Source organism: Schistocerca serialis, chromosome 5 (assembly GCF_023864345.2).
Source record: "Schistocerca serialis cubense isolate TAMUIC-IGC-003099 chromosome 5, iqSchSeri2.2, whole genome shotgun sequence".
Classification (NCBI taxonomy): Eukaryota; Metazoa; Arthropoda; class Insecta; order Orthoptera; family Acrididae; genus Schistocerca; species Schistocerca serialis.
Window position 1 is genome coordinate 372,325,399 of NC_064642.1, and position 25,881 is coordinate 372,351,279.

At 37.5% G+C, this 25,881-nt stretch overlaps 2 protein-coding genes across 9 annotated transcripts in view; one reads left to right on the forward strand and one right to left on the reverse strand.

Annotated features, from left to right (window-relative positions):
- Positions 1-25,881, forward strand: part of LOC126481111 (uncharacterized) — a 132,982-nt gene that overhangs the window by 76,002 nt on the left and 31,099 nt on the right. For 7 of the 8 annotated variants that reach the window (XM_050104638.1, XM_050104636.1, XM_050104639.1 and 4 more), the window contains one exon: positions 14,789-15,007. In XM_050104638.1, coding sequence (XP_049960595.1) covers positions 14,814-15,007 — 194 coding nt within the window. In that variant the 5' untranslated portion in view covers positions 14,789-14,813. Of the gene's footprint in view, positions 1-3,133; positions 3,203-14,788; positions 15,008-25,881 lie in introns of those variants that run through there. The other variant, XM_050104642.1, reaches the window with a different exon arrangement.
- LOC126481946 (uncharacterized) lies at positions 1,529-3,230 on the reverse strand. Its single transcript, XM_050105904.1, has 2 exons — positions 2,706-3,230; positions 1,529-1,567 (listed from the first exon to the last, which is right to left on the reverse strand). The coding sequence occupies exons 1-2, from the start codon at positions 3,228-3,230 to the stop codon at positions 1,529-1,531; spliced, it is 564 nt and encodes a 187-aa protein (XP_049961861.1).

Here is a 25,881-nt window from a genome sequence, read left to right on the forward strand (position 1 = left end):
CCAAAAAGATATACACCACTACCTGTATCCACAATCAGATTCACCTGTCTCTCATTGGCTCATCCTCTTATTACTGGTTTATTTATATCTGATTGGTTATTCTGTTTCTCATCCGAAGGTACTCGTTTTAATTCTATACCTCCCTGATGTTGTACAAATGCTTACTTGGGGCACACTTGTAATTGCTTCTACACATGCTGATCATAGATAACATGCTGTATTCTACCTACCAAGAAACCCTCCATCGAGTCACAGATTTCATTTGACATCCCATGTGATCATTTATCATATTTTAATTATCATTGGTTTGTTACTGAGTCACAAGCTGTTTGGAAGCTTAGACACACCACATCCAGTTGACTCCCATGATCCATATCTTTCAAGACCTCATGTGAGAAAAGTGCAAATTGGGTTACACAAGACCAATGTCTACAACAGATGGATATCAGTGATATTGGATGGTAATTCCGAGGGTCACTTCTGCTGCCTTTCTTGTAGACAAGTGTCATGTGTCCTTTGTTCCAACCACTGAGTAAAGTATTTTGTTCAAGGAATCTACAGGATATTATGGCTAAAAAAGAGATGAAATTAGCTACAAATTCTGTATAGAACCTGACAAAGGTTTCATTGAGACCTGGGCCTTTGTTCAGTTCTAGCGATGTTAGGTGTTTCTCAATAGCACTGACAGTAACATCTCTATCACTCATCTTTGCAGTGTTGCGAGAATTAAGCTGGGGCAGCAGTCCTAGAGCTCTTTTATAAGGGAAAATTTGAGAACAGATTTCACCATTTCTGCTTTTCCTTTTCTACTCATAATTTCAGTTCTTGTATCTTCTGTCAGCTTCTGGACACCTACTTTGGGTTTTCTGACAGCCTTTAGATATGACCAAAATTTTATTTATGTTCTGTGAGAGGTCTTTTGATATGATTCTGCTAGATCTTTCCCATCATGAACTGTTATACTGGTTATATACCTGTTCATTGCGTGGTTAGTTATTCTTGTAAACTTGAGCTACAAACCCTCTTCATGCTCCTCCCTACAACTACATGTTTTATCAATTAATAAAGCAGTCAATCTCACAATAATCATTTCTTTAAATTTTTAATTTCATTCTTAAGGTCTGGTACTGTTGCCTGTGTTTTATTGTTCTTTATGCTTTGGTAATTATTTTTCCTACAGGTTACTGATACTAACTTTAATATTGACTTTCCCAGAGAGATCAGGTCCATTCGTTAACTGATGTAACATACATCCACCTTAAGTTGCTTTCCAAGATTTTTGTTCTATGTACTCTCCAGAGAAGGCATTACCATTGTTTTGTAGGATTTCTTGTGAAGCCCTCCACTTGCAAAACTGTAACTGTATCAATTTCCTGGATGGTTTGTGTCTCCTCCAATGATGGCAGCATGATTCGGAAACATATGTATTAGTGAGTTGAGGATTTCTTTAAAATTCTCTTTAATGCAGTAATCAATAGAACAACCCAGTTATAAGGTTATGTCTACCCTTGATAAATAAATAAATGGTTTATTTGTCCATAATAACTTTTACAGTCATGGACACAGTCTATTTATAAACAAATGAACATTAATAACTGTTTAGAAATAAAGATAAATTATATACATCATTAAAAATCCTTGATGGACTACAAACATTTAGCAATTAACAGTTGCTTTAATTTTGTCTTAAGTAAGTTTCCATCCAACAGTTTCATATTATTTGGCAGTCTGTTATAAAAATGTCTTCCAGCAGAAAATAGACTGTGACCTGTTGCTCTTTTATTACTAAATTTTATGAGGTAATCTTCTCTTTTTCCTGTATTATAATTATGAATTTCACTATTGATTATACTATGTTCTATATTTTCTTTTGCAAACAGTAGAGTCCTGAGAACATATAATAAATATACTGTTAGTATGTTATACATAATGAAGTATTATCTACAGGACTGAAGCTTACTAGTATTAGCCATTATCCTAATTGATATTTTCGGGCTCTGAAAGCCCTATTCATGTATACCGTCAGTGCCCCACCCCGTATCTCTGTACCATATTGTAGGTGGGAGTCTATGATTCCAAAACAGATTTGTGTTAAGACATGATGTGTTTTAGCAGGCAGGTGTTAGAGGAGATTTTTTTTTTACACATATAGCTGATGTGCTCCTTCCATATAAGACATTCATCTACTGTAATACCCAGGAATTTATGTTTATCAAGTGTTTCACCTGAATACTCTGGCTCAGTATCCACTTCTCTTGGTTTATAATTTAGCAGAAACTCCATCAGAATTGTCTTGTCCTTATTTAGTGTCAACCTGTTTTTGGTGAGATATTCTGAGAAGAGACTAATGTTCTCTATTATTTTGCACTGCTATCTGTTTTGTAGATTCCTAGCTTATGAAGGAGGTATTGTCGGCATAATTTATTAGGCTTGAATTTTGTGGAATTATTATATCATTGATGTACACAATAAACAAAAAATGCCCGATATTGCTTCCCTGAGGGAATTTTATAAAATGATTTTACTGTTTGTGTATGTCCCCCAGTTGTATGATACAGCTTAACACAGTGTCTCCTGTCAGCATGGTATGATCTTAACAAGTCTAATGCCACTCCTCTGACTCCATAAGTTTCTAATTTATATAGAAGGATAGATTGATTAACGGAGTCAAAGCCCTTGGATAGGTCTAAAAATATGCCAATAACTTTGTTTCCATCATCAAGTTTACGCAGTACTGCTTGAAAAAATGTAGGTACAGCTGTTATTGTAGATCTGTCCTTCCTGAAACTGTCCTGAGAGCTTTTTAGTAGATTGCACTTGCAGAAAAATGACTCAAGTTGATCAGGAAGTAGCCTTTCCAACAACTTACTGAGTATTGATGTCAGTGAAATACTGAGTATTGATGTCAATGAAATAGGCCTATAATTTTTCACATCGGTAGTTATTCCCTTTTTGTGCACTAGTCTTATTTTAGTGACTTTTAAGAAGTCAGGAAACAACCCATGGCTGAAAGTGCTGTTTATTAAATGTTTCTGTGGCTTTATTAATTCATTACTGCATTCTCTCAGAAATTTGCCTGAGATGTCATTCCAGTCACTGGATGTATTTACTTTTAAGTTGGAAATGGTTTTCAGGATTTCCAAAACTGTAACACACCTCAGGAAGAATGAATTACTGACATTACTGGGATTTAGCACCTGTGGTGAGTCAATAATATCCTCCCTACTCATCTTACTAAATTGTCCTATGAATATCTCACATACTTCTTGTGGTCATTCAACAATTTTTCATTGCCTCTTGTTGTTGTTGTTGTGGTCTTCAGTCCTGAGACTGGTTTGATGCAGCTCTCCATGCTACTCTATCCTGTGCAAGCTTCTTCATCTCCCCGTACCTACTGCAACCTACATCCTTCTGAATCTGCTTAGTGTATTCATCTCTTGGTCTCCCTCTACGATTTTTACCCTCCACGCTGCCCTCCAATACTAAATTGGTGATCCCTTGATGCCTCAGGACATGTCCTACCAACCGATCCCTTCTTCTGGTCAAGTTGTGCCACAAACTACTCTTCTCCCCAATCCTATTCAATACTTCCTCATTAGTTATGTGATCTACCCATCTAATCTTCAGCATTCTTCTGTAGCACCACATTTCGAAAGCTTCTATTCTCTTCTTGTCCAAACTATTTATCGTCCATGTTTCACTTCCATACATGGCTACACTCCATACGAATACTTTCAGAAATGACTTCCTGACACTTAAATCAATACTGGATGTTAACAAATTTCTCTTCTTCAGAAACGCTTTCCTTGCCATTGCCAGCCTACATTTTATATCCTCTCTACTTCGACCATCGTCAGTTATTTTGCTCCCCAAATAGCAAAACTCCTTTACTACTTTAAGTGCCTCATTTCCTAATCTAATTCCCTCAGCATCACCCGACTTAATTAGACTACATTCCATTATCCTTGTTTTGCTTTTGTTGATGTTCATCTTATATCCTCCTTTCAAGACACTGTCCATTCCATTCAACTGCTCTTCCAAGTCCTTTGCTGTCTCTGACAGAATTACAATGTCATTGGCGAACCTCAAAGTTTTTATTTCTTCTCCATGAATTTTAATACCTACTCCGAATTTTTCTTTTGTTTCCTTTACTGCTTGCGCAATATACAGATTGAACAACATCTTATTATTATGTTATTGCACACTATACTGTCACTTCCCCTGCTTTCTTTTTTTACAAAACTCCATGCTGTTTTGCTAATATTGCTGGATTGCCTCATCTGTTCTGCATACATCTGTGCTTTTAATGTCTTAAGTACTTTCCTTAAATGCAGACAGATGGAAAAACTGGTAGAAGCCAACCTTAGGGAAGATAAGTTTGGATTCTGTAGAAATGTTGGAACACATACTGCCCTATAACTTATCCTAGAAGATAGGTTAAGGAATGACAAACCTATGTTTCAGGCATATGTAGACTTAGAGAAAGCTTTTGACACTGTTGTTTGGAATATTCCCTTTCAAATTCTTGAAGGTGGCAGGGGTAAAATATAGGTAGCAAAACACAATGTACAATTTATACAGAAACGAGATGGCGGTTATAAGAGTCAAGGGGCAAGAAAGAAGAGGTGTGGTTGAGAAAGGAGTGAGACAGGGTTGTAGCCTGTCCCTGATGCTATTCAATCTGTAGATAGGGAAAGCAGTAAAGGAAACAAAAGAAAAATTTGACATAGGAATTAAAATCTGTGGAGAAGAAATAAAAACTTTGAGGCTGCCAACAACATTGTAATTCTGTCAGAGACACCAAAGGACCTAGAAGAGCAGCTGAATCGAATGGACAGTGTCTTGACAGGAGGATATAAGATGAACATTAACAAAAGCAAAGGGATAATAATGGAATGTAGTTGAATTAATTCAGGGGATGCTGAGAGTATTAGAATAGGAAATGAGACACTTAAAGTAGTAAATGAGTTTTGCTATTTGGGCAGCAAAATAACTGATGATGGTCAAAATACAGAGGATATAAAATGTAGAATGGCTACGCCAACGAAAGCGTTTCTGAAGAAGAAAAATTTATTAACATCGAGTATAGATTTAAGTGTCAGGAACTCTTTCCTGAAAGTATTTGCGTGGAGTGTAGCCATGTATGGAAGTGAAACATGGATGAAAAACAGTTTAGACAAGCTTTCAAAATGTGGTGCTACAGAAGAATGCTGAAGATTAGATGGGTAGATCACATAACTAATGAGGGGGTACTGAACAGAATTGGGAAGAAGATGAATTTGTGGCACAACTTGGCTAGAAGAAGGGATTGATTGGTAGGACACGTTCTGAAGCATCAAGGGATCATCAATGCTGGAGGGAAGTGTGGGGGGTAAAAATTGTAGAGGGAGACCAAGAGTTGAATATGGTAAGCAGTTTCAGAAGGATGTAGGTTATTTGGAGATGAAGAGGCTTGCACAGGAGAGCAAATTAACCAGTCTATGGACTGAAGACCATTGATGCTGGAGGGAAGTGTGGGGGGTAAAAATTGTAGAGGGAGACCAAGAGTTGAATATGGTAAGCAGTTTCAGAAGGATGTAGGTTATTTGGAGATGAAGAGGCTTGCACAGGAGAGCAAATTAACCAGTCTATGGACTGAAGACCATCACCACGATGATGACAACAACAACACAACAACAAGTGCTTCCCTGTAGGTTTGTCTTCAGGCTTTGTATTTAGATTGGAAGTACTGCAGTTTGGTATCTCTAAAAAGAATATATAAATCCTTCATGTCTTTCTTTAATTTTATCACGTTGGGGGTTTAAGATTCTTCCAACTGTCCTTAGTTTTTTGACCATTGGGCATGCTTGATTAAGACAATAGGTTAATGTTGTATAAATTTTGTCCCATTTCCATAAATGTCTTCTGTTTCATGTGGGCCTACCTGATTCCAGTTTACATGTGCCAGGGTTTCCTTTAATGTATGATAGTCTAGCTTTCCTTTACAGGTAAATATGTCCCCATGAGATACTATTTCTTTGTCTTTATGAAGCTCTAGGACTAATGCACTATGATCTGAAATGTGGATCTCAACAGTTCTAAATACAAGGTCTTCCTTGCTTAAGTATATAATAACGTGGTCAATACATGTCTGAGAGTCACATGTTATTCTTGTTGGTTATGAATTCACATGTGTGTAATTATAATACTGTAACATATCAATATATCTAAGATAATTAATACCATTAGTTAAGGATTCAATGTTCACATCACCTACTATTATAGTCTGTTTTTATGAGATAACTGTTTATCAACAAGTTCCTCTAAATGACAAAAGAATTCTTCCATAATACTGTTAGGGGATCTGTACAGGGTAGCTATTATTAAATGGCTATTTCTGAGCTTTATTGTTATTGCAGCTATTTCAAATGCCATTTCACATGCAAATTTATCCACCCAGTCAATTTTTTCACACTGATCATTATTTTTGACATAAATACCACCACCATCACCTTTATGTTGCTTTCTATAATACACACAAAAAGTTTTATAATTATTTAAATTAATGCTACACACATTTCTTCACCCACCAAGTTAGCTGGGAGTGCTAATGCGCTGCTTCCTGTACTTGTATCAATATAATAGAGGGAAACATTCCACGTGGGAAAAATATATCTAAAAACAAAGATGATGTGACTTACCGAACGAAAGCGCTGGCAGGTCGATAGACACACAAACAAACACAAACACACACACAAAATTCAAGCTTTCGCAACAAACTGTTGCCTCATCAGGAAAGAGGGAAGGAGAGGGAAAGACGAAAGGATGTGCGTTTTAAGGGAGAGGGTAAGGAGTCATTCCAATCCCAGGAGCGGAAAGACTTACCTTAGGGGGAAAAAAGGACGGGTATTCACTCGCACACGCACACATATCCATCCACACATATACAGACACAAGCAGACATATTTTTTTCAGAGCACCAGAATTATGGAGTTCGTTGAAGGAGTCACTGACTGCACTGCCATGATTATGTTCGCATTCTGAACTTTTCCTGTTTTCCTTATTAACTTGTCTTTTTTTCATTAGTTTTTGGGAGCTCATTATGGTAGTTTTCAGAGGTTCATTACACTTTATTTACTGATGATCTGGTGTTGTATCTTATTTTTGTGTTTTTCATTGTGTTTCTTTCAAAATTACATTTACTATGTTCGTTATCAAGTTCTGTAATTCTGTAAATTTACTGCCATTGCTGTGACCACTTATTGAGAGTATACTATACCTGTTTTTATTAGCAAACTTCTGTTCATTTGCCATGATTGATGCCTTTCTTGCTTTTACAGCACTTGCTTGTTTCCAGTCTTGCAGTTTAGGCCTACTTGTTTGAAGGTCAGGAACTCACAGTATCTGTAGCTTTTGCAGCACAGAATTTTCGTTTGTTAGGTGGGATTTTTCATGTCTTAATGCATCCATTATGAACTGTAGACTTATTAAATGTTCAATTTAGTTTCCTAAATTCCCTGTTACAATCACTACAAAATTCCTTTTTCACCACTTCACTGCAGCTTCTGTTCACTTTATCAATACATACAACTATTCATGATGCCATCTTGATCTTATCTTGATACTGATATCTTCTGATGTCATTGCAGTTTACATTTCCCATTAAAGAGCTGAGATTGCATGCTGTATCCATTGGTGCCCCAACTCGTCACATTTAATATCTGCTTGGAATACAATGGAATTATGTAAAATTTAGTGATTCTAGTAGCCTCTAAATCGCATGTTGCCATCACTGTACAACATATTCTAATGAGAATAATCCATAAATACTAAATTTTGGAATTCATAGTGTCATTGATAGTGTTCACTTGACCATTGAAGTCTGAAGCATTTGTTGATAAATGTAGTTGATACACTGGCATGTGTGACTTTGAAGGTTCTGTGACAAGCTAGGCTGCAACTTCCTAGGTTAGTGCCATAGGGCTGAGAACTGTAGGTACCCCTTAAATGGGTCAGGTGTGCACTACATATCAGAGGCTGCTACCCAAGTAGCTGATAGTGTGTAGGCTACACACAAGTGTTTTTAAGATTAAGTGACTCTCCATCCAGTCCACACAATGATAGCTGTAGGAGACCCAGAAGTATCAATGTAAGATCCAAAGGAATGCCCCCCCCCCCCCCCCCCCCCATAGGTGAGAATATGAAAATCCTAGTAGTTAACTGCTACAGCATTCACAACAAAGGGCCAGAATTTGATGTACTACTGGTGAAAATTTAAGTATATATTGAAAGTATAGGCAATGGGAAATGGAGGTGGCATATTTGTTACAAAAGACAAGGTACTCAAACCCACCAACATAGAAATTGAAACAGCATGAAAAATCATTTGGGCAAGACTCAGTATCAGGGATGGGCATAAAATTGTAATTGTAACTCTCTACGACCACAGAATCACACCCTGTTATAACTGATAGCCTTAGAGAAAAACTTCAGTTCACTTGAACTCAAGTTTCCCACTCATACTGTAGTCATTGGTGGAGATTATAATCACCCAAAAATCAATTGGGAAAATTTTGTTAGTGTTGAAATCCTGTGAAACATTACTAAATGCCTTTTCTCAACACTACATAGAGCATTAGATTCAGAACCCATTTTTCATGAAAATGTAGTACATCTAATGGCAACAAACAAACCTGACCTCTTTGAGGATGTCCACATCGAAACTTGTATCACTGACCATGACGCGGTTTTGGTAGCAGTTATTACCAAAGTACAAAGAGCAACTAAGACAGGTAGGTGGACATATATGCTCAGTAAACTAAATAGAAAAGCAGTAGTGTCATATCACAGTGAGGAACTTGAAACTCTTAGCGCAGGACAGGAGCACACACAGGAGATGTGACTCAAGTTTAAAATAATAGTTGACCATACACCGGATAAATATTTAGCCAGTAGAACAACTCATATTGGGAGCAACCCTCCATGGTATGTTGTTGTTGTGGTCTTCAGTCCTGAGACTGGTTTGATGCAGCTCTCCATGCTACTCTATCCTGTGCAAGCTTTTTCATCTCCCAGTACCTACTGCAACCTACATCCTTCTGAATCTGCTTAGTGTATTCATCTCTTGGTCTCCCTCTACGATTTTTACCCTCCACGCTCCCCTCCAATACTAAATTGGTGATCCCTTGATGCCTCAGAACATGTCCTACCAACCGATCCCTTCTTCTGGTCAAGTTGCGCCACAAACTTCTCTTCTCCCCAGTCCTATTCAATACTTCCTCATTAGTTATGTGATCTACCCATCTAATCTTCAGCATTCTTCTGTAGCACCACATTTCGAAAGCTTCTATTCTCTTCTTGTCCAAACTACTTATCGTCCATGTTTCACTTCCATACATGGCTACACTCCATACAAACACTTTCAGAAATGACTTCCTGACACTTAAATCAATACTGGATGTTAACAAATTTCTCTTCTTCAGAAACGCTTTCCTTGCCATTGCCAGCCTACATTTTATATCCTCTCTACTATGACCATCATCAGTTATTTTGCTCCCCAAATAGCAAAACTCCTTTACTACTTTAAGTGCCTCATTTCCTAATCTAATTCCCTCAGCATCACCCGACTTAATTAGACTACATTCCATTATCCTTGTTTTGCTTTTGTTGATGTTCATCTTATATCCTCCTTTCAAGACACTGTCCATTCCATTCAACTGCTCTTCCAAGTCCTTTGCTGTCTCTGACAGAATTACAATGTCATTGGCGAACCTCAAAGTTTTTATTTCTTCTCCATGAATTTTAATACCTACTCCGAATTTTTCTTTTGTTTCCTTTACTGCTTGCTCAATATAGAGATTGAATAACATCGGGGAGAGGCTACAACCCTGTCTTACTCCCTTCCCAACCACTGCTTCCCTTTCATGCCCCTCGACTCTTATAACTGCCATCTGGTTTCTGTACAAATTGTAAATAGCCTTTCGCTCCCTGTATTTTACCCCTGCCACCTTCAGAATTTGAAAGAGAGTATTCCAGTCAACATTGTCAAAAGCTTTCTCTAAGTCTACAAATGCTAGAAACGTAGGTTTGCCTTTCCTTAATCTTTCTTCTAAGATAAGTCGTAAGGTCAGTATTGCCTCACGTGTTCCAGTGTTTCTACGGAATCCAAACTGATCTTCCCCGAGGTTGGCTTCTACTAGTTTTTCCATTCGTCTGTAAAGAATTCGTGTTAGTATTTTGCAGCTGTGACTTATTAAGCTGATAGTTTGGTAATTTTCACATCTGTCAACACCTGCTTTCTTTGGGATTGGAATTATTATATTCTTCTTGAAGTCTGAGGGTATTTCGCCTGTCTCATACATCTTCCTCACCAGATGGTAGAGTTTTGTCAGGACTGGCTCTCCCACGGCCGTCAGTAGTTCCAATGGAATATTGTCTACTCCGGGGGCTTTGTTTCGACTCAGGTCTTTCAGTGCTCTGTCAAACTCTTCACGCAGTATCATATCTCCCATTTCATCTTCATATACATCCTCTTCCATTTCCATAATATTGTCCTCAAGTACATCGCCCTTGTATAGACCCTCTACATACTCCTTCCACCTTTCTGCTTTCCATTCTTTGCTTAGAACTGGGTTTCCATGTGAGCTCTTGATATTCATACAAGTCGTTCTCTTATCTCCAAAGGTCTCTTTAATTTTCCTGTAGGCGGTATCTATCTTACCCCTAGCAAGATAGGCCTCTACATCCTTACATTTGTCCTCTAGCCATCCCTGCTTAGCCATTTTGCACTTCCTGTCGATCTCATTTTTGAGACGTTTGTATTCCTTTTTGCCTGTTTCACTTACTGCATTTTTATATTTTCTCCTTTCATCAATTAAATTCAATATTTCTTCTGTTACCCAAGGGTTTCTACTAGCCCTCGTCTTTTTACCTACTTGATCCTCTGCTGCCTTCACTACTTCATCCCTCAAAGCTACCCATTCTTCTTCTACTGTATTTATTTCCCCCATTCCTGTCAATTGCTCCCTTATGCTCTCCCTGAATCTCTGTACAACCTCTGGTTCTTTTAGTTTATCCAGGTCCCATCTCCTTAAATTCCCACCTTTTTGCAGTTTCTTCAGTTTTAATCTACAGGTCATAACCAATAGATTGTGGTCAGAGTCCACATCTGCCCCTGGAAATGTCTTACAATTTAAAACCTGGTTCCTAAATCTCTGTCTTACCATTATATAATCTATCTGATACCTTTTAGTATCTCCAGGGTTCTTCCATGTATACAACCTTCTTTCATGATTCTTAAACCAAGTGTTAGTTATGATTATGTTGTGCTCTGTGCAAAATTCTACCAGGCGGCTTCCTCTTTCATTTCTGTCCCCCAATCCATATTCACCTACTATGTTTCCTTCTCTCCCTTTTCCTACACTCGAATTCCAGTCACCCATGACTATTAAATTTTCGTCTCCCTTCACAATCTGAATAATTTCTTTTATTTCATCATATATTTCTTCAATTTCTTCGTCATCTGCAGAGCCAGTTGGCATATAAACTTGTACTACTGTAGTAGGTGTGGGCTTCGTATCTATCTTGGCCACAATAATGCGTTCACTATGCTGTTTGTAGTAGCTTACCCGCATTCCTATTTTCCTATTCATTATTAAACCTACTCCTGCATTACCCCTATTTGATTTTGTGTTTCTAACCCTGTAGTCACCTGACCAGAAGTCTTGTTCCTCCTGCCACCGAACTTCACTAATTCCCACTATGTCTAACTTCAACCTATCCATTTCCCTTTTTAAATTTTCTAACCTACCTGCCTGATTAAGGGATCTGACATTCCACGCTCTGATCCGTAGAACGCCAGTTTTCTTTCTCCTGATAACGACATCCTCTTGAGTAGTCCCCACCCGGAGATCCGAATGGGGGACTATTTTACCTCCGGAATATTTTACCCAAGAGGACGCCATCATCATGTAATCATACAGTAAAGCTGCATGCCCTCAGGAAAAATTACGGCTGTAGTTTCCTCTTGCTTTCAGCCGTTCGCAGTACCGGCACGGCAATGCCGTTTTGGTTATTGTTACAAGGCCAGATCAGTCAATCATCCAGACTGTTGCCCTTGCAACTACTGAAAAGGCTGCTGCCCCTCTTCAGGAACCACACGTTTGTCTGGCCTCTCAACAGATACCCCTCCGTTGTGGTTGCACCTACGGTACGGCTATCTGTATCGCTGAGGCACGCAAGCCTCCCCACCAACGGCAAGGTCCATGGTTCATGGGGGGGCTCCATGGTATAATGCCACTAAAGAAACTTCTAAAGAAACAGAGACGTTTGCATCATAGGTATAATAGGTGTGAAACAAACCGTAAGGATATAGATAGAGAGATGCTAAATGAAACCATAAGGATATAGATAGAGGGATGCTAAATGAAACACATTTGGCTGTCAAGAGAGCAATGTGTGAAGCCTTCAGTGACTACCATAGCAGAATTCTGTCTTTCACAAAATCCCAAAAAATTCATGTCATATGTAAAGACTGTTAGTGCCACCTGAGATAGTGGCCAGCCACTCACAGATGAGACATAAACTGAAACAAAGGGTAGCAAAGCAAAAGGGAAATTGCATAACTCAATTTTAAAATGTTCCTTTACAAAGGAAAACCAAGGAGAACTGCCCCAATTTAATCCTCCTACCACTGAAAAGATGAGTAAAATAAATGTTAGTATCGGTGCTGTTGAGAAACAGCTGAAATAATTAAAACTGAAAAAAGATCCCGTGCCTGATGGAAACCAAATGAGATTCTATACTGAGTCTGCAGTTGAATTAGCCTCTCTTTTAGCTGTAATCTATTGTAGATCCCTCAAACAAAAAACTGTGCCCAGTAACTGAAAGAAACTGCAGGTTCCAACTATTTACAAGAAGGGTGGTAGAAGTGATCCACAAAACTACTGTCTAATATCCTGGATGTCAATTTGTTGTAGAATCTTAGAACATATTCTGAGTTCAAATATAATTAAATACTTTGAACAGAATGATCTCCTTTGTGCCAACCAGCATGGAATTGAAAAACGCCAATCACGTGGAACCCAAATCGCACTTTCCTCACATCACGTATTAAAAGCTTTGGATCAAGGCAGTCAGGTAGGAGCAATGTTTCTTGATTTCCAAAAAGCATTTGACTCAGTACCACATCTATGCTTATCAACAAAAGTTTGCTAGAATTGGATATCATGTGAAGTTTGAGACTGGATTAAGGATTTTTTTGGTAAGGAGTATGCAACCTGTTATCTTGGATTGAGAGTCATCACCAGATGTAGAAGTAATTGCAGTTATGCTCCAGGGAAGTGTGATCGGACCCTTGCTGTTCATGTTTTATATTAATGATCTTGCAGAGACTGTTGATAGTAACCTCAGACTTTTTGCAGATGACGCTGTTATCTGTAGTGAAGTACTGCCTGAAAGAAGCTGCATAAATATTGTCAGATCTTGATAAGATACCTGCAAAGGTTGGAAACTTGCTTTAAATGTTCAGAAATGAAAAACTATGCACTTCACAAAATGAAAAAAAAACTCATTAGGCAATGATTACAATATCAGTTAGTACTCTATGACTATAATATCAATGAGTCACAGCCAACTCGTACAAATGCCTGGGTGTAACACTGTGTAAGGATATAAAATTGAATGATCTCAAAGGCTCAGTTGTGGGTAAAGCAGCTCATAGACTTCAGTTTATTGGCAGAATACTTGAAAGATGCAATCAGTCTATGAAAGGAGATTGCTTGCAGATCACTTGTGCCATCTATCCTAGAATACTGCTCAAGTGTATTGGACCTGAACCAGATACGACTAGCAGGGGCTATTGAACATTCACAGAGAAGGGCAGCACAAATGATCACAGGTTTCTTTGATCCATGGGAGAGTGTCACATAGATGCTGAAGAGATGGAATTGGCAGACACTTGAAGATTAGAACTAAACTATCACAATAAAAGCGTACTTATAAAGTTTCATGAGTCATCTTTATGCGATGACATAAGGAATATACTAAAAAACCTTATGTATTTCTCCCACAGGTGTCAGGAGGACAAGATTAGATTCATTACAGTAGGCATAGAGGCATTTAAACAAATAATCCTTCCTGTGCTGTATGCATGAGTGTTACAGGAAGAAACTCTAGTAACTGGTACAGTGAGATGTATCTACTGCGCTTCACAGTGGTGTTCAGAGCATAGATGTAGATGTAACTGTAGATGTGCCAACAGGCCAACCAACAGCATACAAAGTTAAATAGTCAATGCATATATTAATTTACTCTCAGTGAACACTGAAAAGCTTTCTCTAGATAATAAGTAACTCAATGTTTATATTGTATGTGTACTGGACATTTTTTGCAGTTATAATTTTTTTACAACTTTGGCTTAGTAGTAAGCAGACTTAGAGATTTACCATTTTAACTTCATCATCACTAAAATCTATGTCTATCACATTTTTCGGTATATTTTGGACTTATAAATAAACATTTAATTCTAAACAGTTACAGCAAATCTTGTGGTTGTAATTGTTTGCTACTCCTGGTTTCAAGAATGTCACTCTCACTCAGGATATTGCAGTTGTAGATGAATTTATTATTCTAAGAAAATATATTACTGTATTAATTTTCTTTATTATGACAACAGTACAAATCACTTTACAACTTGTAAGGAATAGCAGCTGAGGTATGTGCACTGTTTTATAAAAAGTACAAAATCTGTCAGCTTTGTAATACATTTGTTGTTGATAGTTTACAAGTATGGCATCCTTTTTGTTCACAGCTGTGGAAACAGATATCTAGTTGTCATGGCACTTCTAGTAGCAAGATTTATAAGAAAAGTTATTGTAAAATTAATAAAAACTTGCCCCGAAGTGTTTGATGTAGGAAAGAGTAACACCGAAAGTGAGTATAGATACATCTGTGATTATTTAACAATGTCTTCAGAAGGACATGGAATAGCAAGAGGATATTATGGTTTGCCAACATACCCTGCATACATGTAAGTACAAAACATTTTGACCCTGAATTGGGGACAGGATAATAATGTTAAAAAATATTTCATAATGTTAATTTTGAAATACTCAGATAACGATCTTCATTTAAGCTTAAGAACTGGCATATTTGTTATATGGCACATAGTATGGTTAGAGAATCATAACACTTTTGTTTTATGTCAAAACATTGTTGTTCAAAGTGAAAGTGAGAATTACATGAAGGCAGGTTCACTTGTCAAATTCATTTGTGGCAATATAAATCCAATTGTTGTACAGGTAATTATGCATAAACACAAGAAGGAGATGTTTATTTCTTAAAATTCTGCTAAAATCAACTAAATTAATCATTAAACTCTGTTTATTTGAAGTTCACAGCTGAACACATTTGATTTTAGTATATTTGCAAGGAATAAAGAATGTTTTATATACTGAAAAAAGTCAAAACATGTGAACTTCACAATTTTGTAGTTCCAGAACATATCAATAGATTTATACAATTATTATTTTTGCATAGTTTTCGTAAAATTATTAATTTTTACAAGTAAGGTGACACATTGTTATGAGCAGAATGTGATACATATGAGGCCATGCTGTTTTGCAAGTTGCAAACACCTACTCCTTGTGAGAGAATATCCTGGAATTTCTATTTCATAACATCAACAGTGCTAATAATATGTTGCTTGGGCAAGCCTTAGTTATAGTTTGGTTCTTGTTCTGGAAGTGAACCAATATGTAATCTTTGGCAACCAGTAAATGCCTGTGTCTTGAATTGTTGCCTGAGTGCAGATGATGGATGCTGCTACTTTGTTACATGTCTCTTGCTCTCTGTTTAATAATGGTGCACCATGGATGTATCTCCTGCTACATTTGTTCAAGGAAAGCTTCTCCATCAGGAGCTTAATACTCCGTGTGCTCCTGAGAACCTGTTTGCTGCACATTCTTTGAGCCATTGACTGCTACATTGCTATTCATTGGTTATGGACTGTCCTATAACCAAGGTTATGGTGGATAGGATTGTGTGCAGATCAACAGTTCAAATTGAATCCAGCATCAATTCATCAACGTCAATGATTTGCAAGTCAATTTGCTGTTCTGCTCTTTTGCTGTTTCAGTTTCACACATACACAAGTATTCCACTCATCTGTACATCATTGGCAGTGTATCTTTCAGTATTTAATCTTTCCACTGATTCATATGCTATTCCTTTAATTGAACATCTGTCTCAGTAACAAACCTTCATTGTCCTGCAACTTTCAAACAGATCCACACCCTCTGACCCCATAAACATGCAACATGATTGTTTCTGTATGGTGCACATCATCGAAGGTGTGAATATATTTTGTGCGCTACTGTGTGGATTTATACTACTCCAACCTGTCAACATGTTTGTGGCATCAAATTAAGGGTTTACTGTTGGTGCCATAAAAAATATTTTAATCAACACACGTTTCCATGAAAGTTATAAAAAATCCTGTAATTTAATGGCCCTCTCTGAATTTTAAGTCAGTTGCAGGGAGACTTAAAGTCACTTGTGATTTATGCTCTATGAGGAAAGTTCTTGGTTAGCAAGGTAATGTAATCCAGAATGAATTTTCAGTTTGCATTGGAGTGTTCACTCATTTGAAACTTAGCCTTTACTGATTTGAAACTTCCTGGTTGATTAAAACTGTGAGCCAGACCCAGGCTCAAACAAAATTTGAGTCCCACTCTGGCACGAAGTTTTAATCTGTCAGGAAGTATATAATATATTATAGATGCGGGGACAAGGAGGAGGGGGGTGGGGGTGGCAAAGAACAGTAAGGATGACTGCCTCAGTTACACTGTTGAGGATGCCATCAGGAACATTGCTGAAAATTCTTCCCACATTACTAAGTGAGGTGGTGCAATGGTTAGCACACTGGACTCTCATTGGAAGGTGATGGTTCAAACCCGCATCTGACCATCCTGATTTAGATTTTCTGTGATTTCCCTAATTTGCTTCAGGCAAATTCTGGGATGGTTCATTTGAAAGGGCACAGCTGATTTCCTTCTCCATCCTTCCCTAACACGAGCTTGTGCTTCATCACTAATGACCATGTTGTTGACAGGACGTTAAACGCTAATCTCTCATCCCCCTCACCCCTCTTCCCACATTACTATCAGAATTACATAATCATTCCAGTGGAACTACAAGCCCTGCAGACATAAATGTCAATTTTTAGGAAAAAAGTTCATATTATATTCCATATGCTATCAAAAATGAAATACATTAATTTAGATTACTTGTTTTGCTATTGGTGCTTGATTTCTATCTTATCTACTCATCCCCCTTGTGTCATACATCTTTGCTTTATGTCAGTTGAACAACGAGCCATTGGTAACATGGTATGAATTCATCAGGTCAGTAAAAAGTTGTAATACTGCTGGCTGTGAAGGTGTTTCTAGCAGCATATTAAAATCTTGTGCTGACTTAATAGGCTTATCCATAAGCTCCAAATGCTATCAAAAATGAAATACATTAATTTAGATTACTTGTTTTGCCATTGGTGCTTGATTTCTATCTTATCTACTCATCCCCCTTGTGTCACACATCTTTGCTGTACGTCAGTTGAACAACAAGCCATTGGTAACATGGTATGAATTCATCAGGTCAGTAAAAAGTTGTAATACTGCTGGCTGTGAAGGTGTTTCTAGCAGCATATTAAAATCTTGTGCTGACTTGATAGGCTTATCCATAAGCTATCTTTGTAGTCAGTGACTTGCGGCATATTTCCTAACAGACTTAAATATGCTGTAGTGACATCCATCTACAAAACTGGGAATAAGCAAGCCATCTCAAATTACCTCAGTATCATTCTCTCAGAGAAAATGGTCTATGATAAAATACTGACTGGTTTAACTGAGCAAAACTTTTTAACTGCTTCTCTGTGTGGCTTTCATAAAGGATTCTTCGCATAGAAGGCAATACAAGTCCCCACAAATGAAATAGTAACAGAGCTAAAAAAGGAGAATTATCTTGTTGGTATGTTCTGTGACTTTACCAAAGCCTTCAATTGTGGGGATCAAAAAATTCTGTAAGGCGCAAACAAAATGTTTCTGTTTGAAGGCCTTACAGCAGAGAATTGGTATGCCAATCAGGCAGAAATCACCATGAGCATTAAGAGGCGATCATGATTCACTAATGTACCAGACTTAAGATGCTTGCATGGTGAAACACCATGTCCTACTGCGTGAAACAGATCATAACTGTCTGCTGCACATCTTGGCTGATAGGAATTGTTAATACTTCAAGGCCTGTTTTTAAGAGACCAGTGGCATGATATGGAGAGAGATCAGGACTAAGTTGGTGTAACTTATGCCCTATGACATTTGTGACATGGGGTTGAATCTTGACTTGCACAGAACTTGGCGCACCATTCCACAATGGTTGGTTTTGAAAGACGTGCTACCCCATATGCATTCTTCAATCTGCAATGGATATCTACTAGTGTTTGTCCTTCAGCAGCCAACAATAAAATAACAGCATGCTGGTCCTGTTTGGATGCATTTGGTAGTAACATCGCCATAGTTCATGTTTCTCCATTTACTGCATGCGTGTCAGAAAGATAGGAATGTCAAATTAATCCCTTGCCTACATGTTGGTGCTTTTATACCCACATTGGAGTCATGTTACATTGCATATACTGTGTAACAGTGCCCTCAAATGGAAACTTTTTGATCACCCCTTATACTTGATACCTTCTCTTACGGATTCGAAATGGAAGGGTAACCTTTGTAGATGGTCACACTAGATCACAATGGTTCTGATGTGATAAGCAGCTGAGCACAGTAGCTGAACAGTTATTGGTTTACTTAGTTTACACAGGCATACACAAAATTCATGCCTTTTTTAAAAATATGAAACCAGTAATCCTTGAAATATTAATATCATGCAAATTTTTAGGATATAAAATCTTTCAAAATATTTAAAGGCAATTACTGAAATTCTAAATTTACAAAAATTTTCCCCATAGCATTAGAACCAATAACATTTAAAAATTTACAATGATCCAAGATATTTAGAATAATCACTGAAGACCTAGATGGCTCGAGTTTCCTTTTCCTTTAAACATTAGGAGCAGTAACTTTAAAAATTTAAAATTATCCAGCGTCTTCTTTCTAAAACAAATAAGCTTAAGTTTAGTATTTTTTCATATTAGTACACTGCAATTGGCCATGTGAATTACTTAACGCCAGTTCAACCAATCCATTTGTGAGAAAACCAATGTTACAATAGTTATAGAAGAACCAATAAAAAATTTAACTTCAGGTGACTGAAGCATAACATGTGCTAATGCAGCTACAAACAAATCAACTTTTCATTAGTATCAGATACATCAGTACATGCCTTACTTTGCTACAGCCCCAGACTAAGGACAAACTCTCTAAATTACAATTTATCACTATCAGTCTTAACCAACTTTACATCCGCCATGCCTCTGGAACATGAGGCAATTTGGAACAATACACTTCAACCTTGATGGGATTGACTCACAGCTTTGTAATCACAGAAATTAATTAACTCCTGTACATGCAAATTCTAGTCAGTGGAACCTGAGAAAATGTATCCACAATCTTGAAGCACCCTAAAGCTGACATCACTTCTGTTGAATATCATGCACACTTCAACGTGATTTACGCACTCCAGAAAGTCTGCATCAGAAAGGTATCGGATTAGCCACACATACATGGAAATTTGCACGATACCACCAGGGTACAATTTTGTGACACTACAGTCAACGATAAGCCCAACTCGCAACATCTAATGTGATGTGTCCCAGAGGAAATAGGAAAAATGCTCCCAAGACTTGCTAACCGAAAACAGTTGCATGCGACTGGAGTCAATCGAAGATGTACGCTTTACTTTTCCAGCCAAGATGAATGACCCAGTTCAAATTCCAAATATAATGCCAATGTCCACCAAAATCAGTAGAAGTGTGAGGCACTAATTCTGATTTGATGCACTCCCCACCATTCGCTGACTAACAGCAACTTCTGGGTTGCTGACCCATCACTCGGATGATGCCGTAGCTCTTCCCTTGCTTCCAGTCCACAACTAGCATGTGCCCAGCTCTCAGTACACAGCATAATCCACTCTTTGTCATTCAGTCCACCAGTCCCCCAGTCTTACTTGGTGCATGCTTAAAACAGTTATCCACACCTGGCATCTCTTACCACAGCACAATTTCTCTTTGTGTAACAGCGCACTGGCACCAGAAGTCAATACGGTTGCAAGTATGCATTGCAGAAGTAAGAACCAAAAATCGTATGACCTTATCAGTATTTAGCAGACTAAACTGTCATGGCATTAATGGAATAAATTGAATCTTACCTCCATAACAAAAGGCAGATGGTCTCATTAATAGACTGTATCCCCAGCATGAAAATAATCTCAGAATGACGAAACATAATGGAGGAATGCCACAAGGACCAGTACTTGGCCCATTCTTCTTTCTGACTTATACGAATGACCCTAAATGTGATTTCAAAAACTGTAACTTATGCTAACAAAACAAGAATATAATGAAGGTCCAAATTCAACTTTAGCAGACCCAACTCAATAGCCTACGAGTACCACAGTGAGATTTTCACATCGCAGCTAAGTGTGTGCTGATATGAAACTCCACAGATTTCTTGTCTCCTACCTTCCAAACTTCACAGAATGTCTCCTGCAAAACTTGTGGTACTAGCACTCCTGGAAGAAAGGATGTTGCAGAGACACAGTACTGGTGGAATTATAACTATGAGGATATGTCGGGTGAGAAAAATATAAATTGTTTTATTATTATTGTTTTAATATTTATTCTTTCAATAGGGTTTTTAATTATTAATCCTAATTTGATTAGAATTTTGCTAGGTTTGGGTAGCTCATTTGGTAGAGCACACAGTTGTAATCTGCAAGGAATTTTCAGGCCTACAAATTGTTTACAGCTAACAATTTAAGCCTTAATCTCGCAGAGACTCGCATTATGCAATTTCAGACAAGTAATAATTATCTCTTAGCACCAGAAGTAGACATCAATGGTCATACACTGAAAGTAGCACAGTGTCTAAATTCCTTGGGGTCCAGCTGGATAACAAGTTAAAATGAAGTCAATACATGGATAAACTAAACAAGAAGCTCAGTTCAGTTTTATGCCCATAGGAACATCTGTTATTGTCTTGACCTAAAGACAGAACTGTTGATTTATTTTTCATATTTTGATTCCCTGTTGTCTTTTGGAATTATCCTCTGGGGCAACACACCAAAAGTAAATAAGGTGTTTGTTCAGCAGAAGCAAACAGTAAAAATATTATGTAAAATAGATACATCTTGCAGAAGCCTTTTCAAGGATCTTGAAATTCTTACACACACTTCCCAACACATTTTTTCCCTAATGGTTTGTGTTGCTGATAACAAAAATTGTTTTCAACTGAACTGTGATAAATGCAGAAACAGCAGAAGAGATGAAAATGATTGTCATGTTGACTTCTCTTCCTTGTCTATGGCTCAGAATGGAGTTATGCACTCTGGTAACAATATTTTCAATAAGCTTCCATCTGACTTTAAGCAAGATGTTGGGACTCCCTACTAACTCAAAAGAAAATTAAAACCGCATTTCATTAGCCACTATTTCTACCAGTTATCTAAATATTTGGCTTGAGGGACTGAAAAGTTCTGTTAGCTCCATGACAAGTAGCAGTGTTTGTTAGCAAATTGACCCGAGATGAACACACCCAGCATGGACTACATATGAACAGGAGCAGAAAGTTAGGGTTAGTGAATGAAATAAATGTTTTCTGTGGCCCATTCACCAACAAGAAGGAATCAATAGCACAAGGTTATAATTCTGAAGCTTTGCTAGAGTAAAGAACCATTGAAGATGTTTTTAAATTTGGCGTAGATTTAGGAATCTCTGACCACTCTGAACTACCAAAAATTAACAAAGAAATTTCATGTAATGAAACCCACATGAAAAGGAACTTCAATGAAAAACTTCAGTTACATTTAACAATAAGTTAAGAGATGTTGAATGACCTGACAACAGCTGTATTTCAAGTAATAGCAACTTTTAACAACTTTTTAAGTAGCTTTCTTGAAATATTTAATGATACTTTTCCACTTAGAACCACATGTAACAAAATGACTAATAAACTTAAATGGATACTGTAACTCGGGGTATAAAAATTTCTAGTGCCAGGAAGAGGAAACTCCACAGCGAACTGAATATAATAAAAACAGATGTTTCACTGAGTGTGTTCATCGTTGTAAAGCTATATTTAAAAAGGTTGTGAAGGCAGCCAAACAAATGGCAAACAATATGTCCATTGCACAACATAAAAGCAAGACAAAAGCCATGCAGTTCTATGTCAAATCAGAATTAGTAATAATGGAATATCTAGGATTAAAGTAGATGATAGCTTTATTGTAAACCCAGCTCAAATATCAGAGTGTTGAAAAGAATTCTTCGTAAATGTGGCATACTCAGATGTTGATGTATCAGAGTAAAGTAAATTCTTTTGGATTCAAACCAGAAAGCTGAGTATCTTACAAATTTTTAAAAAGTCACAATAAAGGATGTGGAAAATGTTATGTTATCATAAAAAAAATGAAAACTCTGCTAGGTGAGAGGGATAGCAACTAAAGTGATTAAAACAGTGTGTGACATAATAGCATGTCCCCTAAGTAAAGTATTCCACCAATCTTTTGAACAGGGATGCTTTTCCCATGTTTTGAAGTATGCTGAAGTCAGGCCTCTGTTTCAGAAAGGGTTGAGGGAAGAACGGGAAACTATCACCCTGTGTCTGTTGTTCAGTCGTATCAGAAGTATTAGAGAAAGTAGCTGCAAACCAGATCAAAATTTTTATTGTAAAACCGATACTATCATAAGTAACCAATTTAGATTTCAACCGGGGAAAAACACTCTGGATGAAGTGAATAACTTTACTGAAAAGATATGCAAATCATTGGAGTAGAGGAGTAAAGTTGCAGATATCTTCTGTGATCTCACAAAAGCATTTGTCTCCTTACACCATGACTTGCTTATCTACAAATTAGATAAATGTGGGATTAAGGACAGTGCTTTAAATTGTCTCACATTATTCCTACATAACAGAAAAAAGGGTAACTACCACTTCAAATGCAGTGAATTATTATTGTTCTAAATGGAGTAAAGGTTCCTCAAGGCTCCATTTTGGGGCCACTTGTGTTCCTATTGTACATAAATGACTTATCCATAAATATAAATTGCCTATCAGTTCTGTTTGCAGATGATGCTTCTATTTTAATTGAAGATGATGATTGAGAAAAAATTGCAAGCTCCATCATAAACACACTGGATACTTTAGAAAATGGGCTCCACTTAAACAGGTTGAAACTAACATTACAAAAACCTATATGATATATTTCAAAACCAAACATGCAAAATGTGTGGAATTTAAAATGCAACATAACAATCAACTTATGCAAGAAGTTGACATGGTCAAATTCATAGGACTAAATGTGAACAAGAACTTACGCTGGAATACAAATGTTGACTTCCTATTAAATGAACTATGCAGTTTTGCATTTGCGATGCAAATACTAGAAAATTCCACTGACTTGAGTACACAAATATTGCTTATCAAGGGGTTTTCAATCTGTTATTAGATATGGTATAATTTTTGGGGTTAAATTCAAATAATGTGTCTCGGATACTGAAACTGCAAAAGCAAATTGTCAGATACCTGTATATTGCACAGCAAACGGAGCCTCGTCACCCATTATTTCAGAAACTAAAAATCCTAACTGTTCCCTCCATATACATTTATAAAATTATAATCTCCCTACACAGCAGACAAAAATTATTTGATGAGAATCAATTTAACCATACATACAACACGAGAAATGAAAATAATTTTTGCTATCCACACACCAATTGAAATTATATGCACAGACTCCACAGTATATGGGGATGACAATAGATAACCAGTTAATGGGGAAACACATATTTTATATGAAGCCAGAAATTTCAAAAATGAGGCTACAGCAGATTCTGTGGGAGAAATGCTACTATTCAATAAATTAATTCATAGAGGGTGAAATGATAATTTGAGCAAGGGATAATGAAGTGTTAGATTTTGTTGTATGTATGTATATATAACAAAATGGTATTATTATTATTATGCTGTTTGTGAACATCAGCTGTTCTACACTGAAGTGTCAAAGAAATTGGCATAGGCATGTGTATTCAAATGCAGAGATATGTAAACAGGCAGAATACTGCACTGTGGTTGGCAATGCCTATATAAGACAAGTGTCTGGCACAGTTGTTAGATCGATTACTGCTGCTTCAATGGCAGGTTATCAAGATTTAAGTGAGTTTTAATGTGGCATTATAGTCGGCGCACAAGCAATGGGACACAGCATCTCCAAGGTGGCGATGAAGTAGGGATTTTTTCATATGACCATTTCATGAGTGTACCGTGAATATCAGGAATATGGTAAAATATTAAATCTCTGACAGCACTGAGACTGGAAAACGATCCTGCAAGAATGGGACCAACGACTGCTGAAAAGAATCCTTCAATGCGACAGAAGTGCAACCGTTCTGCAAATTGCTGTGGATTTCAATGCTGGGCTATCAACAAGTGTCAGCATGTGAGCCATTCAATGAAACATCATCAATATGTGCTTTCGGAGCAAAAGGCCCACTCGTGTACCCTTGATGACTGCATGACACAATGCTTTACGCCTTGTCTGGGCCCATCAACACGAACATTTTGCTGTTGACGACTGAAAACGTGTTGCCTGGTCGGACGAGTCTCGTTTCAAATTGTATTGAGTGGATGGACATGTATGAGTATGGAGACAACCTCATGAATCCATGGACCCTGCATTTCAGCAGATTGCTGTTCAAGCTGGTGGAGGCTCTCTAATGATGTGAGACATGTGCAGTTGGAGTAATATGGGAGCCTGATACACGTAGATATGACTCTAACTGGTGACATGTATGTAAGCATCCTGTCTGGTCACCTGCATCCATTCATGTCCACTGTGCATTCCAACAGGACAGTACAACACCCCACACATTCAGAATTACTACAGAGTGGTTTCAGGAACACTCTTCTGAGTTTAAACACTTCTGCTGGCCACCAAACTCCCTAGACATGAACATTATTGAGCATATCTGGGATGCCTTGCAACATGCTGTTCAGAAGAGATCTCCACCCCCTCATATGGTAATGGATCTATGGAAAGTCCTGCAGGATTCATGGTGTCTATTCCCTCCAGTGTCAATTTCCTCCGGCATTACTTCAGAGATAAGTTGAGTTGTGTTGCGCGCACTTCTGCATGCTCGCAGGGGCCCTACACCATATTAGGCAGGTGTACCAGTTTCTTTGGCTCTTCAGTGTATGTTTATGGCAAAATTTTACCACAATTTTGACGTGTGTCCTGTACCTGAATCCAGTGATTTAGATTATGTACATTATGAGACGTATAAACAGAGAAGAAACCCAGGCATCACTTAGCATAATACATCTGAGAGTGCAGTATATTAGAAAGAAACTCAGTATACTGCAGGTATTTGTAAAAGAGCTCTTGCCACAAGTGTTAGTATTAACTGAACATGGTGTAAAATGTAATGAAATTAACTGTTATAAACTAGATGGTTATGTACTGGTAAACATTTATTGTAGGGAACAGTGTAAGGGTGGAGGTGTGGCAGTCTTTTTGAGAGAACATATTCAACCTAAGAAACTTACATTTATTGAGCAGTATAGTGAAGAGGGATATGAGAAGTAAGTGGTAGTGCAATTCAGATAAAAGAGCATGGAGTCAGTGTAGTAAAACATAAAGTAATAGGAACATACAGACCACCTTGTGTAGATGTCATCCATT

Bases quoted from the DNA above. Each gene is read 5' to 3' on its own strand.
- LOC126481946 (XM_050105904.1), bottom strand. From the start codon at position 3,230: ATGAGTAGGGAGGATATTATTGACTCACCACAGGTGCTAAATCCCAGT. The intron at 1,568-2,705 runs GTTATTGGCATA...GTTTATAAATAG, and splicing joins AACTTGATGATGGAAACAAA to ACTGTGTCCATGACTGTAAA.